Source organism: Babylonia areolata, chromosome 14 (assembly GCF_041734735.1).
Source record: "Babylonia areolata isolate BAREFJ2019XMU chromosome 14, ASM4173473v1, whole genome shotgun sequence".
Lineage (NCBI taxonomy): Eukaryota > Metazoa > Mollusca > Gastropoda > Neogastropoda > Buccinidae > Babylonia > Babylonia areolata.
Genome location: NC_134889.1, coordinates 19,680,747 through 19,695,471, shown reverse-complemented (window position 1 = coordinate 19,695,471; position 14,725 = coordinate 19,680,747). Strand labels below are relative to the sequence as shown.

Below are 14,725 nucleotides of genomic sequence, written 5' to 3'. Positions count from 1 at the left end.
GTTTTCAGTTGACAGCAAGTTGCAAACTGACCTCCCCACACCAGACCCATCCCCCTTTTATAGCCAGTCATTACGCCTGTAAGAGAGGCGGTGCTCCACCACCACCGCCTATTGTTTACAATCTTCTCTCCCTCACCCCAGCCTCGTGGTGCTCCACCACCACCGCCTATTGTTTACAACCTTCTCTCCCTCACCCCAGCCTCGTGGTGCTCCACCACCACCGCCTTTTGTTTATTACAACCTTCTGTGCGTCACCCCTTTATACTCGTCTACCAGGGGATCGGCTCTCCCCCTCCCTCACCCCAGCCTCGTGGTGCTCCACCACCACCGCCTTTTGTTTATTACAACCTTCTCTCCCTCACCCCAGCCTCACTTCTTTTTTTCTTTCCTTTCTTTGTTCTTTCTTTTTTATGATTTGTTCGATTTTGTTGTTTAAAAAAAAAATCACAATACAAATACAGACAGAACAAACAAATCATATAAAATAATGTCGTAGTGTTTATGCGTATCTACATGAATTTTTTTTCATTTGTTTATACATTTATTCGTTTATCTATTCATTTGTTCAAATATTTATACTAAATACTTGATGGAGTCTCAGTATGGAAAAGGTGATACATATTTGTTCATATATTTATACTAGATACTTGATTGAGTAAAAGGTGATACAATTTTTTTGCAATATTCATAAACAAAAGAAACATAAAAACAATATAGAATACAGAGAGGGAAAGGAGAAAACGGGTTGGGTTTTTTTCCTTCAGATTATGCCCATTTAAATACAGTCTTGTGTGAAGTCGCGAAATGTGATTTTACTACGCAGATGTACAAAATTTAAATTAAAAATCACTTTCCATATGCACAGTAAGTGAAAAAAAAGAAATAATAATAATAATAATGATTATAATAATGTACATTTATACAGCGCCCTTTCTCTCTCTCTCTCTCTCTCTCTCTCTCTCTCTTTCTACACATGCAGAAACGCACACACACACACACTGACGCACACATACACACACACGCGCGCGTGTTTAAACAGAAGCCGCAAATTCTACTCTTCACACATGTACACCCATATATACGCATGTACACACACATACACATACACATGTTTTGTTGCTCTTGCTATAAATTCCTTATTTATTTACAATAAATATCTATATATATAATAAATATCTATATTATTATCATTAATATTATTATTATGAATATATATAAAATATATATGTATGATAATAATATATATTATATGCATATATATATATTTAAGCAACAACGACAACAAAACAAAACACACATACACACAGAAAAAGAAAAAAGCTAATTTTCACTTCTTTTTCCAATTTGTTTATTCACATCTTTCTACTTTTTTATGGTTATGGCTTTCTTTGGTTTCTTTGTTTTTGTTTTTTGGTTTTTAACTCTTATTTTTATGGGTTTTTTTTTTCTTTGGTTGTTGTTGTTTTCATTTTATCCTACAGTCCTACTCTTCACATTTTGGGCGTACCCGGAGACTCGAACTCACAACTCACACTCTCCCACTCCCACTCTACATACATGTACAACTGTTTCTACCCCAGTGTGTAGGCAGCCATACTATGTTTTCATGGGGTCTTCAGGGGATTGGTACACTCATCACCACGGGAGTCCTCCTGCCCGGCTTTGTCGGTGCCTTTATCACCCAGTGAAGTGAAGAAACAGTATACCACGTGTAGCTCCCGCAACGTGTCAACACCTGGGTTGACAAGCCAAGAGCATGTGGCAAAAAGTGGGTCAAGAGGGAGGGAGGCAAAAAGTGGGTCAAGAGGGAGGGAGGGTCGCTGTGCTTGCCCCGCCTTTTTGTAACACGGCCAGGAAAAAGGGGGACGGGAATTTCGCGAGGAAGTCGCATGGCATGAATGACTTTGGCGGACTGAAGTGGGCGCTGTCTAGACAACAAAGCGTTCAGAAACTACTCTCGAAATCAAGTGTCTAAGTCCTAAACCAGTACCAGAGGCGGTATTCGCTCTTTGGTGACAATGGAAAAGTGACAACGTTATCCGTCAGGGTGATGTTATAGCGAAAAGGACGGGTAGCGCTTGCAAGGGCCCAGAGAAAAGTCTTTTGTCATCCAAATGCCCCCTACCATGGTCAGCAACCACTGACTTGAATATAGGGTCTTGCTGTTCACGGCATATGCGCGCGCGTGCGTGCGTGTGGTTGTGTGTGTGTGTGTGTGAATACAATTATGGTTTTTTTTTGGGGGGGGTTGTTGCTTTTTTCAGTGTGTGTGTGTGAGTGCGCACGCGTGCGTGTGTGTATGTGTGTCTTTCTTTGTATTTCTGTGTATCCGCGTTTGTGTGTGTGAATATGTGTAAATGTGTGTGCTTGCGTGTGTGTGTTTATGTGAGTGTATGTGTAAGTGTGTGTGTAAGTGTATGCGTGAATGTATGAGTGTGTTTGTATGAATATGTTGAGTGTGCGCATGCATGCATGTATGTATGTATGTATGTATGTATATTTATCTATTCATTCATTTATTTATTTGTGTGTCTGTGTCTATATGTGTGCGCGTTATACGAACGCACAGTTTTAATGGGGTGGATGAAAAGGTATGTGCTATTCGTGAGTCCAGCGCGGTGTGAGTGACAAATGCAACGAGATTTTATTGCACCAAGATACAGCGACAGGTTCACGTGTTCTATGTAAAACCATCTAAACACCAGCAATCAAGCCATGGCGGTAGCGTCGTCGCCACCGTCTTCAAAGACAAGAGAAGACTGTCTTCAGCTGGACTTCGCCTCTACGTGGAGTGATGGCCTAGAGGTAACGCGTCCGCCTAGGAAGCAGAGAATCTGAGCGCGCTGGTTCGAATCACGGTTCAGCCGCCGATATTTTCTCCCCCTCCACTAGACCTTGAGTGGTGGTGTGGACGCTAGTCATTCGGATGAGACGATAAACCGAGGTCCCGTGTGCAGCATGCACTTAGCGCACGTAAAAGAACCCACGGCAACAAAAGGGTTGTTCCTGGCAAAATTCTGTAGAAAAATCCACATCGATAGCAAAAACAAATAAAACTGCATGCAGGAAAAAATACAAAAAAAAAAATTGGTGGTGCTGCAGTGTAGCGACGCGCTCTCCCTGGGGAGAGCAGCCCGAATTTCACACAGAGAAATCTGTTGTGATAAAAAGAAATACAAATACAAATACACGAGCGATTCACTCTTTCATTTGACGACTCCTGTGTGCACTCAAGGCCTGACAAGCGCGTTGGGGTATGCTGCTGTCAGGCATCTGCCAAGCAGATGTAGTGCAGCGCATAGGATTATTCCTAGCTCAGTGACGCCTCCTTTGAGAAACTGAAACTGTGTAATCTGTCCACCTACTACTTCTGTGGAAGCAATGCCGCCATAGGCTGGGGATTTATGAGTGTCTTCAATGCTGCTGGATGAAATAAAACTTAAATGTCTATATGTCTTAAAAGCATTGTTTGCTTCTTTCAGAAAATAAAAGCCGTCATTCAAATAACATTCATTATTTCTTTCGCTCGGTTTCATTCATTCATTCTGTTTTTCTTCCACTCCTTTCGATCATTCTTCATATACAGTATTCAATAGACCATCTCTCTGTGTCTGTCTCTCCCTTCCTTAACATCTGAAACACATACACACAGTATGTGTGGGCACGCACCTATGTCTGTCTGTCTGCCTATGTGTCTGTGTACATTCGGTCCATCTAAGTCCGTGCTTACACACACACACACACACACACACACACACACACACACACACACACACACACACACACACACACACACCGCACACACTCTCTTTCTCTGTTTCTCTCTTTCTCTCTCAGGCACGTGCTTTCACATACACATACACACACAGATACAGACATTCATACCCCCCCTCTCTCTCTCTGTCTAGCTAGTTATAAATATCTATCTGACGCACGTGCGTTCCCCTACACCCATCCCTGAATACACATACGAACAGATAGATACGTCATTCATAAATTTATCAATCAAATAAACACACGCACATATACACGCACACACTCACTCACACACACTCTCTCTCACACACACACACTGACAGACTTAAAGACAGGCAGACAGGCAATTGGAGACAGAGGATGGCGGTAAGAAAAAGGAAGAACACATGTGTTTGATGTATATCAAAGAGGAAAAAAAATGTAATAAAAAGGAAACGAAAAAGGCGCACCCAACCACATTCTAGCTACGGAAAAAGTGTAGTTCCATCATCTCCAATTACGGGGTTGAACACATTTCATACATCGACACATGCATTCACACACGCGGGCGCGCGCGCGCACACACACACACACACACACACACACAACTGACGACTCAGACCTCCTCCACCTCACCCCCACCCATTACCTTAAGCGTTTTCTTCTTCACTCTCCTGAACTCCCAATTAAAAACTGATGGATAAAACTTTCTTTTTCAGTCTCCAGAAACTTCTCAATTAAAATACTGACCGCAAAACATTTTCTCTCTCAATCTCCTTAAACCGCTTAAATCAAAAGACTGACTGGAAAACAATTTCTCCCTCCAACTCCTTAATGGAAAACAATTTCTCCCTCAAACTCCTTAAACCTTCCAATTAAAAAGACTGGCTGGACAACAAACAATGGCGCGAAGAAGTAACGTGGGCAGAGTTTACAAACACGAGGAGATGGAAAAACAACAAATGACAGAGGGCATCGTACTTTGAACGTGCACACACCTACTCACAGAAAAACGTCCCTTAAGAAAGAGAGAGAAAGAGAGAGAGAGAGAGAGAGAGAGAGAGAGAGAGAGAGAGAGAGAGGGGAGTGGTCAAATTAAGGACATGGACAAAGGAAACAACATACACCCTGAAGCAGGGAAGACAGGGAAGACCCACACGGACGTTAGAGGATGTCGAGGCAGAAGTGTAATTACAGGGAGATGGAAAAACAACGCCTGGAAGGGGGACAGCTGAGGGGTAGAGATCGTCTCCAAGAAACACGGCACTCAAAGTCAAGAAGGTTTATACCCCTAAGCCAGTGACCCACTAGGCCAGGAAATTTAGATTAAAATTTGCGTTAGGTCAAAATGTCTGCAACAAAACCGTTCTTTTTACGATAAAATAGAATAAATCATACTGATCACACTGATATAAAGTTGGCCACTATAGGGGGGCGGGAACATAGGTAGATTTTGATTTTTAATGTCCTGAATCGAATATTTTTATTACTTCTGCCTGTGCGAGAGCGCCTTACAAAGAGTCGCAAGGCAAGCACTGGCGAAGGTTACGCAAGCGCGGTATAATGGGTCGCCAGAGGAAAGCGTTCAGCGCGGCACAGTACATGTGACAGACTGCTGCCGCGCTGATACTGATCTGTGAACAGGTCACTGAATCTGAACAGATACCTAGGAACAGAGCTCTTTCGGGTCAAAAGGAAATTTCAATTTCATATATTTTATACTAAAGTGGTAGAAGACGCAAATCCGCTTTTATGAATGTTTTCCAGTTTCCTACCATTCATGACATATCATAAAGAATGAAATCAGTATTATACCGACTGCAAAGGTGAATTTACTAAGGCAGCACGGGATCATTTAGTTCGTAAGTACAATTTTGTTGATATTTTACGCAATGCACAACTTGGATATACTCCATGCTCCGCTTATTAACGTGTAGAATATCTAAATATGTGTTGACCCGTTTCGGTTTCAATGAACATTATCGGCGCTATGTCCAGACAATAAACTGGGAAAGTATGGAGGGCAGATGATGGCAAAATTGATGTGAAAAGAACGGTATGAAATAAATATTTTTCTTTGGAAATGAAGCGTTATTTGCAAATGTGACTCACGAACCCTGGCGCAGTAGACGTCGATTTAGCGTGGGATATAAATAATAATCATAATGACAACAATGGATCATAAATTTTATTAATGATTATGTAAAACTTTCTTGTAACACGTGTTACATTGAATCCAAGTTACCTAAACTAACTTTCCCGATGCAGATGTTTGAATTACTGGATTTATAATAATGATAGTAATGAATCTATCACGCGATCCTTAGCCAGTGCAATGCATTCAAACAAAGCCTGTGCAAAATTATGTATTTTATTAATGATTACCTAAAACCTTATGACATATGTAACATGGAACCCAAAATACCTAAACTAACCCCCCCACCCTGGATGATTTTATTTTTCAGAAACACTGCAGGCACTCCATTTTCACATCAATTCTCCCCAGTGTTTCGTTCCACACTTCATCTGTCTTGTGAACTGATAAACTAGTTTACATCATTTCGTGATAAAACTTCACCAGACAGGAAAAACGAACATCAAGGTAATTTAAGGGGGTGATTTTCTACTTTGAACTTTCTTGTTTGGAACTTTTGATGCAACAAGTCTTCAACTGAAAACAGTCTTATTGAACTACATGCGTTGACTTGGTTCGAAATCTTACGCCAGTATCCGTATATAACCGCATCTCGCCATGTGTCAGAAACAGTGATTGTGTCTAAACTTAATCGGATCAGAGATAAATATACAAACAAACCATAACAACGACGAAATTAACATACACAGTTTTGTTGCTGTTGTTGTTTTTTGTTTTTTTTAATATAGCAGCTACGGGGTGCGAATGAACATATCGGAGATTTCCGTGTAACATATCTCACACGCTGTCGGAAACATTCTCTGAATGTCTCTTGTGCGAGACCTGCTCTTTCCCTTGACTTTTCCTCCTTCATCACGTCCAGACATGTTTTCAGTTGACAGCAAGTTGCAAACTGACCTCCCCACACCAGACCCATCCCCCTTTTATAGCCAGTCATTACGCCTGTAAGAGAGGCGGTGCTCCACCACCACCGCCTTTTGTTTACAACCTTCTCTCCCTCACCCCAGCCTCGTGGTGCTCCACCACCACCGCCTTTTGTTTATTACAACCTTCTGTGCGTCACCCCTTTATACTCGTCTACCAGGGGATCGGCACTCCCCCTCCCTCACCCCAGCCTCGTGGTGCTCCACCACCACCGCCTTTTGTTTATTACAACCTTCTCTCCCTCACCCCAGCCTCACTTCTTTTTTTCTTTCCTTTCTTTGTTCTTTCTTTTTTATGATTTGTTCGATTTTGTTGTTTAAAAAAAAATCACAATACAAATACAGACAGAACAAACAAATCATATAAAATAATGTCGTAGTGTTTATGCGTATCTACATGAATTTTTTTTTCATTTGTTTATACATTTATTCGTTTATCTATTCATTTGTTCAAATATTTATACTAAATACTTGATGGAGTCTCAGTATGTAAAAGGTGATACAAATTTGTTCATATATTTATACTAGATACTTGATTGAGTAAAAGGTGATACAATTTTTTTTTGCAATATTCATAAACAAAAGAAACATAAAAACAATATAGAATACAGAGAGGGAAAGGAGAAAACGGGTTGGGTTTTTTTCCTTCAGATTATGCCCATTTAAATACAGTCTTGTGTGAAGTCGCGAAATGTGATTTTACTACGCAGATGTACAAAATTTAAATTAAAAATCACTTTCCACAGTAAGTGAAAAAAAGAAATAATAATAATAATAATGATAATAATAATGTACATTTATACAGCGCCCTTTCTCTCTCTCTCTCTCTCTCTCTCTCTCTCTCTCTCTCTCTCTCTCTGTGTGTGTGTGTGTGTGTGTGTGTGTGTGTGTGTGTGTGTGTGTTTCTTCTTCTTCTTCTTCTGTTTAAGCAGGTGAGGTGTAGCGTGGATGGGTCTACCTGCATGCACTGACACCTTCTTGATGTCGTGAATAGTATTTCATTCACGCGTGCTGACCGTTCCAGTTACACACGGGATCGTGTCGATATTGTCTTCAAGGAGCAGTTATCGTACACTTCTGGGGAATCCCCGATACATACCCTCTTTTTGGAATGACATATTTAATGTATAAGTTACCGGTGCGTAAAGCAAGTTGAACAGGGAGAAAAATTGATCATCAGCCAGAAATCAGAAATAGAAAACAAATCAAAATGGCAGGCAGTTCGAGCAGCACTGTCAGTCATATTGAGTTTGAACAGTGTTGTTTGATAATTTGTGTGTTGTCTTATGGGGTGTGGAGGGGGGTGTGGATGAGTGAGTGACATTACTCAGAGTATTCGTGTAGTGCTTTACTACATGTGATCATTGTATCTGAGGGGTGGAGTTCTGATTAAAATAAACGGAGAAGAAAATGTCAGTGGTGGGAAATCGGCAATACCAGTTGGTGTATAGCGATCGTATGGCAATGTGCTAGTCGCTTGTGTGTGGGCGTGTGTTGTGTATATGTGTGTGTATCTCTCTACCTGTGTGTGTGTGTGTGCTTGTGTGTGTGTTGTGTTGTGTGTATGTGTTGTGCTTGTGTCTGTATCTCGATCTGTCTCTCAATTATGTGTGTGTATGTGTATGTATGCGTGTGTTCGTGAAAGTTTGTGTGTGTGTGTGTTTGTGTGTGTGTTGTGTTGTGTGTATGTGTTGTGCTTATGTCTGATTGTGTCTGTATCTCGATCTGTCTCTCAATGGTGTGTGTGTACATGTGTTCTTGTGTGAAAGAGAGGGAGAGAGAGAGAGAAAGAGAGGGTGAGAGAGAGAGAGAGAATGCATGATGCACGCATACAGACTCTGCTATTCATGTTGTATATTTTTCATAGGGAAAAGGGTAGAGTGGGGAGAGAGAGCGGAGTTGAGAGTAAAGTAAAGAGATGACACTGTTGATTTTAAGCAAATCAACCGAATTTAAGGTTTGATGATGATTTATTAACATTTTTATACTGCCAGAGCCTAAAATTAAAGCTATTTATGCAGTAACTGACCTGCATGCTATTTAAAAAAGGATCATTATATACAAGAACTAAATATAAGATTGCCTGGCTATGAAAATAAAGAACAAGAAAAATATAAAAGATCCGATACTGAAACATACATCTTAGTTCCTAAGTACACTGCATAAAACAAGTCACAATAAGCTACAACATCACATACACTAGATTTGCCACAAATAATCCAAACGTGTGTGTATGCGTGGTGTGTGTATGTGTGTGTGTGTGTGTGTGTGTGTGTGTGTGTGTGTGTGTGTGTGTGTGTGTGTGTGTGTGTTGCCAGAATACACCCTACCCAAATCGATCTGCGGAGTGATCTGATTGCTACGACACTACTTGCCAGTGAAAAAAATAATAAAAAAAGAAAGAAAAAGAAAGGTGGGGTTGGTGGACTTGGCATATGATATGTGTACTGTGTGTGCGTTTGTGTGTGTGTGGGGGTGGGGGGTGGATGCGGACTAAGTGTTGGAAGGTGAGGGGGTTAGGGGGAAGGTAAGTCAACTCTGTGTGTGTGTGTGCGTATGTGTGAGTGTTTGTGTGTGTGTGTGTGTGTGTGTGTGTGTGTGTGTGTGTGTGTGTGTGTGTTTGTGTATGTATATGTCTGTACGTGTATGTACGTGTATGTGTGTGTTTGAATTAAAATCAAAAGCCTCGTCAAATATACGAGTCTCATTTACAGGCTGACCTCACATACAACACCACAAACACACACAACTGAAAGAATATCAACTTTGCAATGAGATGTCCAACCCACTTGGGAAGACGAGGGTGGCCCTAAGAAGGGCCTGGGGAGGGGTAGGTGAGAGAGGGGAAGGTAGGTGTGAGGTAGCCCTGAAAAGGACTTGAGTAGCAGTAGGTGGAGCTGGTCTTACGGGATGGGACCCCGAATTTTCAGGGTGTAGACCTTGTTCATCTTGACTTGCTCTATACAACCTGTGCAGAGCCAGGTCTCTCATGTCACGCCTCTGTCACCACCATCTCAGAGAGATGATGCCTTTGTCGAAAAAAATAATTAAAAAAAAGAAAGAAAAAGAAAGGTGGGGTTGGTGGACTTGGCATATGATATGTGTATTGTGTGTGCGTTTGTGTGTGTGTGTGTGGGTGGGGGGTGGGGGTCGGAGGCGGAGGATGGGGACTAAGTGTTGGAGGGTGAGGGGGTTAGGGGGAAGGTAAGTCAACTCAGTGTGTGTATATGTGTGAGTGTTTGTGTGTGTGTGAGTGTGTGTGTGTATGTATGTGTGTTTGTGTGTGTGTATGTATGTGTATGTACGTGTATGTGTGTGTGCGTGTGTGTGTGTGTTTGAATTAAAATCAAAAGCCTCCTCAAATAAACGAGTCTCATTTACAGGCTGACCTCACATGCAACACCACAAACACACATAACTGAAAGAATATCAACTTTGCAATGAGATGTCCAACCCACTTGGGAAGACGAGGGTGGCCCTAAGAAGGGCCTGGGGAGGGGTAGGTGAGAGAGGGGAAGATAGATGTGAGGTAGCCCTGAAAAGGACTTAAGTAGCAGTAGGTGGAGCTTGTCTTACGGGATGGGTCCCGATGTGTATCGTCAACGAAGCTGTCCCTGTGCAGAGCCAGGTCTCTCATGTCACGCCTCTGTCACCACCATCTCAGAGAGATGATGCCTTTGTCGAAGTCCTCTACACACTCTGCCCAGTCATCCACAGGAGTGGCCAACCACTGCAGGAATGTTGCTGATGATCTCAGCTGTTCCTTCACCCCCTCAGGTGTTGAAAACACCAGCATTTTGGGGGGCGGCTGCTGGCTGGCTGGTGGCTGGCTAGTGGCTGGCCGAGTAGGGGGAGACCTGGAGGGTGGTGGACAGCTGGATGGTGGTGGTGTTCTGGAAGGTGGTGGAAGGATAGAGGGTGGTGGTATCGGTGGTGATGAAGGGCGGGATGATGGTGGAGAGTCGCTGTGCGTATCCTGGCTGGTTGATAGCTGGGCTCTGATTGCTGGCGGGACATAAATAGCCATAGCTGGCCGTCTGGGCTTCTTCGTGATGGTGGTGGTTGAGGCACCTTGTGTGATGGTGGCGGTGGTGGTAGGGGTGCCAATGGGGTTGCGGGCCCTGCCCCTGCCTCTTCCTCTGGGCTGTGGGGGTGGTGGTGGTGGTGGTGGTGGTGAGGGGAGAGAGCTGGTCAGTGCTGGTGAAGGGAGAGAGTCGGTCAGCACTGGTGGCCACACACTGACACAGGTGGCCACAGCTGACCCCTGACCTGGCTGAATTGCTGTCATATGTTCGCGTAGGCGACCACGTCCTCGGCCTATACCAAGACGTCTCGCTCCTTCATCACGTCCAGACATGTTTTCAGTTGACAGCAAGTTGCAAACTGACTTCCCCGCACCAGACCCATCCCCCTTTTATAGCCAGTCATTACGCCTGTAAGAGACGCGGTGCTCCACCACCACCGCCTTTTGTTTACAACCTTCTGTGCGTCACCCCTTTATACTCGTCTACCAGGGTATCGGCACTCCCCCTCCCTCACCCCAGCCTGGCGGTGCTCCACCACCACCGCCTTTTGTTTACAACCTTCTCTCCCTCACCCCAGCCTCGTGGTGCTCCACCACCACCGCCTTTTGTTTATTACAACCTTCTGTGCGTCACCCCTTTATACTCGTCTACCAGGGGAAAAGGAAGTGAAAATTAGCTTTTTTCTTTTTCTGTATGTGTGTTTTGTTTTGTTGTCGTTGTTGCTTACATATATATATATGCATATAATAAATATTATTATCATATATTAATATATATATATATATTAATAATAGTAATATTAATGATAATAATATAGATATTTATTATATATATAGATATTTATTAAAGCAACAGCAACAAAACATATGTGTACGTGTATGTGTGTGTACATGCGTATATATGGGTGTACATGTGTGTAAAAAGCTAAATCAATCAGCCAGGACGAAACACATTCAGCTTTTGGGATTTTCGAGATGCTCCCCTCTGGTCGACGGTAAAGAAGTACAAGGACGAAAACCAGTCGCTTCGCCAATAGCTTTTTCCCCAAAGCAGTCAATGCCTTGTCTCTCGAACAAATCCGGTATGATTAGCTAGAAATGTGAAATCAACAACCATCTACCTGATGATCTAGTCATTAGTCCCATCCACAAGTAATCTGCGGTTTCTGTTTAAACGCGCGCGCGCGCGTGCGCGTGTGTCTGTGTGCGTGTGCATTGCGTAAAACATCAACAAAATTGTACTTATGAACTAAATGATCCCGTGCTGCCTTAGTAAATTCACCTTTGCAGTCGGTATAATACTGATTTCATTCTTTATGATATGTCATGAATGGTAGGAAACTGGAAAACATTCATAAAAGCGGATTTGCGTCTTGTACCACCTATAGTATAAAATATATGAAATTGAAATTTCCTTTTTGACCCGAAAGAGCTCTGTTCCTAGCTATCTGTTCAGAGTCAGTGACCTGCTCACAGATCAGCATCAGCGCGGCAGCAGTCTGTCACATGTACTGTGCCGCGCTGAACGCTTTCCTCTGGCGACCCCTTATACCGCGCTTGCGTAACCTTCGCCAGTGCTTGCCTGGCGACTCTTTGTAAGGCGCTCTCGCACAGGCAGAAGTAATAAAAATATTCGATTCAGGACATTAAAAATCAAAATCTACCTATGTTCCCGCCCCCCTATAGTGGCCAACTTTATATCAGTGTGATCAGTATGATTTATTCTATTTTATCGTAAAAAGAACGGTTTTGTTGCAGACATTTTGACCTAACGCAAATTTTAATCTAAATTTCCTGGCCTAGTGGGTCACTGGCTTAGGGGTATAAACCTTCTTGACTTTGAGTGCCGTGTTTCTTGGAGACGATCTCTACCCCTCAGCTGTCCCCCTTCCAGGCGTTGTTTTTCCATCTCCCTGTAATTACACTTCTGCCTCGACATCCTCTAACGTCCGTGTGTCTTCCCTGCTTCAGGGTGTATGTTGTTTCCTTTGTCCATGTCCTTAATTTGACCACTCCCCTCTCTCTCTCTCTCTTCTTTAAGGGACGTTTTTCTGTGAGTAGGTGTGTGCACGTTCAAAGTACGATGCCCTCTGTCATTTGTTGTTTTTCCATCTCCTCGTGTTTGTAAACTCTGCCCACGTTACTTCTTCGCGCCATTGTTTGTTGTCCAGCCAGTCTTTTTAATTGGAAGGTTTAAGGAGTTTGAGGGAGAAATTGTTTTCCATTAAGGAGTTTGAGGGAGAAATTGTTTTCCAGTCAGTCTTTTGATTTAAGTGGTTTAAGGAGATTGAGGGAGAAAATGTTTTCCGGTCAGTATTTTAATTGAGAAGTTTCTGGAGACTGAAAAAGAAAGTTTTTAGTATCCATCAGTTTTTAATTGGGAGTTCAGGAGAGTGAAGAAGAAAACGCTTAAGGTAATGGGTGGGGGTGAGGTGGAGGAGGTCTGAGTCGTCAGTCGTGTGTGTGTGTGTGTGTGTGTGTGTGTGTGTGTGTGTGTGCGCGCGAACGCCCGCGTGTGTGAATGCATGTGTCGATGTATGAAATGTGTTCAACCCCGTAATTGGAGATGATGGAACTACACTTTTTCCGTAGCTAGAATGTGGTTGGGTGCGCCTTTTTCGTTTCCTTTTTATTACATTTTTTTTCCTCTTTGATATACATCAAACACATGTGTTCTTCCTTTTTCTTACCGCCATCCTCTGTCAAATCAACCGAATTTAAGGTTTGATGATGATTTATTAACATTTTTATACTGCCAGAGCCGAAAATTAAAGCTATTAATGCAGTAACTGACCTGCATGCTCTTTAAAAAAAGGATCATTATATACAAGAACTAAATATAAGATTGCCTGGCTATGAAAATAAAGAACAAGAAAAATATAAAAGATCCGATACTGAAACATACATCTTAGTTCCTAAGTACACTGCATAAAACAAGTCACAATAAGCTACAACATTACATACACTAGATTTGCCACAAATAATCCAAACGTGTGTGTATGCGTGCGTGTGTGTATGTGTGTGTGTGTGTGTGTGTGTGTGTTGCCAGAATACACCCTACCCAAATCGATCTGCGGAGTGATCTGATTGCTACGACACTACTTGCCAGTGAAAAAAATAATTAAAAAAAAGAAAGAAAAAGAAAGGTGGGGTTGGTGGACTTGGCATATGATATGTGTATTGTGTGTGCGTTTGTGTGTGTGTGTGGGTGGGGGATGGGGGTCGGATGCGGACTAAGTGTTGGAAGGTGAGGGGGTTAGGGGGAAGGTAAGTCAACTCTGTGTGTGTGTGTGTATGTGTGAGTGTTTGTGTGTGTGTGTGTGTGTGTGTGTGTGTGTGTGTGTGTGTGTATGTGTGTGTGTTTGTGTATGTATGTGTCTGTACGTGTATGTACGTGTATATGTGTGTGTGTGTTTGAATTAAAATCAAAAGCCTCGTCAAATAAACGAGTCTCATTTACAGGCTGACCTCACATACAACACCACAAACACACTCAACTGAAAGAATATCAACTTTGCAATGAGATGTCCAACCCACTTGGGAAGACGAGGGTGGCCCTAAGAAGGGCCTGGGGAGGGGTAGGTGAGAGAGGGGAAGGTAGATGTGAGGTAGCCCTGAAAAGGACTTGAGTAGCAGTAGGTGGAGCTGGTCTTACGGGATGGGACCCCGAATTTTCAGGGTGTAGACCTTGTTCATCTTGACTTGCCCCGAGAAGGGGGCTGCGTCCCGGTTAACGTACTTAACGAAAACCTTGAGCTGGCCACAGGTCTCATCGAACTTTATGTCGGAAATATGCTGCATTTCACCCTGGATGATGGATGGTAACTGCACTCTTGTGCGAGACCTGCTCTTTCCCTTGACTTTTCCTCCTTCATCACGTCCAGACAT

The 14,725-nt window shown here is 42.8% G+C and overlaps 1 protein-coding gene across 1 annotated transcript; it reads right to left on the bottom strand.

Moving 5' to 3' along the window:
- Positions 1-10,643: 10,643 nt before the first annotated feature.
- On the bottom strand, positions 10,644-14,725 carry LOC143289634 (uncharacterized). Its single transcript, XM_076598679.1, has 2 exons — positions 14,493-14,725; positions 10,644-10,884 (listed from the first exon to the last, which is right to left on the bottom strand). Exons 1-2 carry the CDS (start codon positions 14,723-14,725, stop codon positions 10,644-10,646), a joined length of 474 nt encoding a protein of 157 aa, XP_076454794.1.